Raw genomic sequence first — 2,029 nt, 5'->3', positions numbered from 1 at the left:
GTACTTTTCTTGGTAGTCTTAGTGGTTCTGAATCTAGGTAGCAAGTCCAAATCAGCATGGGTACTGTTGGTGCATGAATGATATTTCGTGTGCAATGTCTAGCACATAGCGTGTTCTGTGAGATTGATTATTTTTGTTTTGTTGTGTAACAGATAGAGCATGACAAGCTGGAGGCATCCTGCAAGGAGGGACATGTCCATTGCGATTTTGTGAATGGGATGCTCAAGGAAGTGAAGCAAGCCACCCTTTGTAGATAGTGACAAAACAATCCATGTGTTTGGCACGTGTGTTGCATGCCGGGAGTATCTAGAGGTGGCATATGTTGTGGGCAACTTCATGTTAGAGTGCAGGAATCAATACCACCCTCTCTGCTTCAGTGCACTTTTGCACACTAGTGGCACATGTGTGAAAGAGGGGTGTGGCATGGTAACTCCTGAAATGGCAAAAGCGTATATCAATGGGCATTATATTGTAAAGGGTAAGTTGGCACTATTTTCAATACGTTGAGGCTTTCTATTTTTGGATTACGATGTTGATTGAGTAAGTTATTTGTGATTGTACATGTGAGGAAGATGTGACACCTGCAAGCCAAGATGTGCAAGGAACAAACATGATGGGTGTGAAGAATGGTGTACCTGGACCAACAAAGGTTTCTGTTAAGTATGTGGAGGACCTTGCTAGTATGGAACAGGTTCAAGGCGTCCTTGCAAACTTGGAATTTTTTAGGAGGAAGGATAAAGTGGAGGGGCATGATGTGTACACAACGGGTGAAAGCCAAGGGGTGGACACTTCTATGGAGAAAAGGGAGGTTGTTAAAGGCCAGGATAGTGTTGGAATGAATATTGTTGAGGCCTCTGCAACAAACATTGACAAGCCACAGGATGAGCAAACCAAGTTTGATGAACATGGTGCAATTGATGAGGTGCTGCTAACTGCAGTTGAGGTTGTGGTAGGACAGGGTGACATTAAAGAGAATGGTGAGGGAGTGTCCGATGTTGTCAATAAAGCAGAAAATAGTGAGGATGGTGCTAAAGGTGGGACTGCTGAGAAAGATGTAAACAAGGGAAAAGTTCAGGATAAGGTGGCTGATCCGATTGATGCGGACGTGGACACTACTGATCCAAAGAAGGTGGCCGGTGCGATGCCGACATCCTCAGGTGATTTCACCTTGTCAGAATTGTTGTCTACACTAGGAAGAAAGCGAGTCCGTGGACGTGCCAACAAGTCCCATGCTTGTAAACTTTAGCTTATGCCTACCATTGTAATTGATAGTCTGTGTCTTGATGTAATGCGCTGAGATTATATTCTGGTCTCCATCTATTACCATATATTTTAAGTACATGTTACATTTTCCTTCTTATGTTGTGCTCACTTGTGGTAGACTTTAACCTTTTGATCTTTGAATTGACCCTATAAGTAAGTTGTTGTAGGATCTTCACTGTGTGCTAATTGACTCAAAATGTTATTGGCACTGTAGAAATTGATCCGTGGTGGCTAAAGGAAAAATCAGTTGACACAGAGCTACCAAAGGATGTTATGGCTATAGGCAAGTGACTGATTGTATTTGATGTGAATTGTGTGCTCTTAAAGAGCTTCAACCAACCACCATCAAAGATGCAATTTTTGCACCTCCCAGTGGAGGTGAGACCATTTGTATGTTATTTGGGTCAAGAGTTATGGTGTGTAATCAGGCCGGATGCAGAAGATGTGGTTGTAAAGCTATCCTTGAAAGAAGATACTATGATATGGCCCTATTGTAGAAGAGAAAAGCTGATGCACTTTTTGGGAACATACCTACCATACTGTCGTAGTAAACGAGTGGTCAAAGGTATATGTCTGACTCTTTTTTTGCCTCATGCTGATTATTAATGTGTACTATCATTAATTTTGCTTAACTTTCCCTTACTCTTACAGATGTGTTCAATCAAGAAGATTGTGAAATGTGGCTACCAACATCCTTGATGTCCCGTGTGTGTGTGTGGGGATGTTGATGATAAGCTCGTCTTCTTGAAGCTACTGAGATCAGTGT

At 42.2% G+C, this 2,029-nt stretch overlaps 1 protein-coding gene across 1 annotated transcript; it reads left to right on the top strand.

Moving 5' to 3' along the window:
* Positions 1 to 423: 423 nt before the first annotated feature.
* On the top strand, positions 424 to 1,246 carry LOC147448249 (uncharacterized). The gene is made up of 3 exons (XM_086523771.1): positions 424 to 478; positions 546 to 680; positions 972 to 1,246. Exons 1-3 carry the CDS (start codon positions 424 to 426, stop codon positions 1,244 to 1,246), a joined length of 465 nt encoding a protein of 154 aa, XP_086379897.1.
* Positions 1,247 to 2,029: the final 783 nt, after the last annotated feature.

The sequence above is a fragment of the Adiantum capillus-veneris genome, chromosome 11, assembly GCF_014529385.1.
Source record: "Adiantum capillus-veneris isolate H3 chromosome 11, ASM1452938v2, whole genome shotgun sequence".
NCBI lineage: Eukaryota > Viridiplantae > Streptophyta > Polypodiopsida > Polypodiales > Pteridaceae > Adiantum > Adiantum capillus-veneris.
The sequence above is the reverse complement of the archived record's forward strand: the minus strand, read 5'-3'. Positions and strand labels throughout refer to the sequence as shown.

Coding starts and splice junctions, on each gene's coding strand:
- LOC147448249 (XM_086523771.1), top strand. CDS start 424: ATGGTAACTCCTGAAATGGCAAAAGCGTATATCAATGGGCATTATATT. Junction 479..545: donor TGGGCATTATATTGTAAAGG/GTAAGTTGGCAC, acceptor TGATTGAGTAAG/TTATTTGTGATTGTACATGT. Junction 681..971: donor GTATGTGGAGGACCTTGCTA/GTATGGAACAGG, acceptor GTGACATTAAAG/AGAATGGTGAGGGAGTGTCC.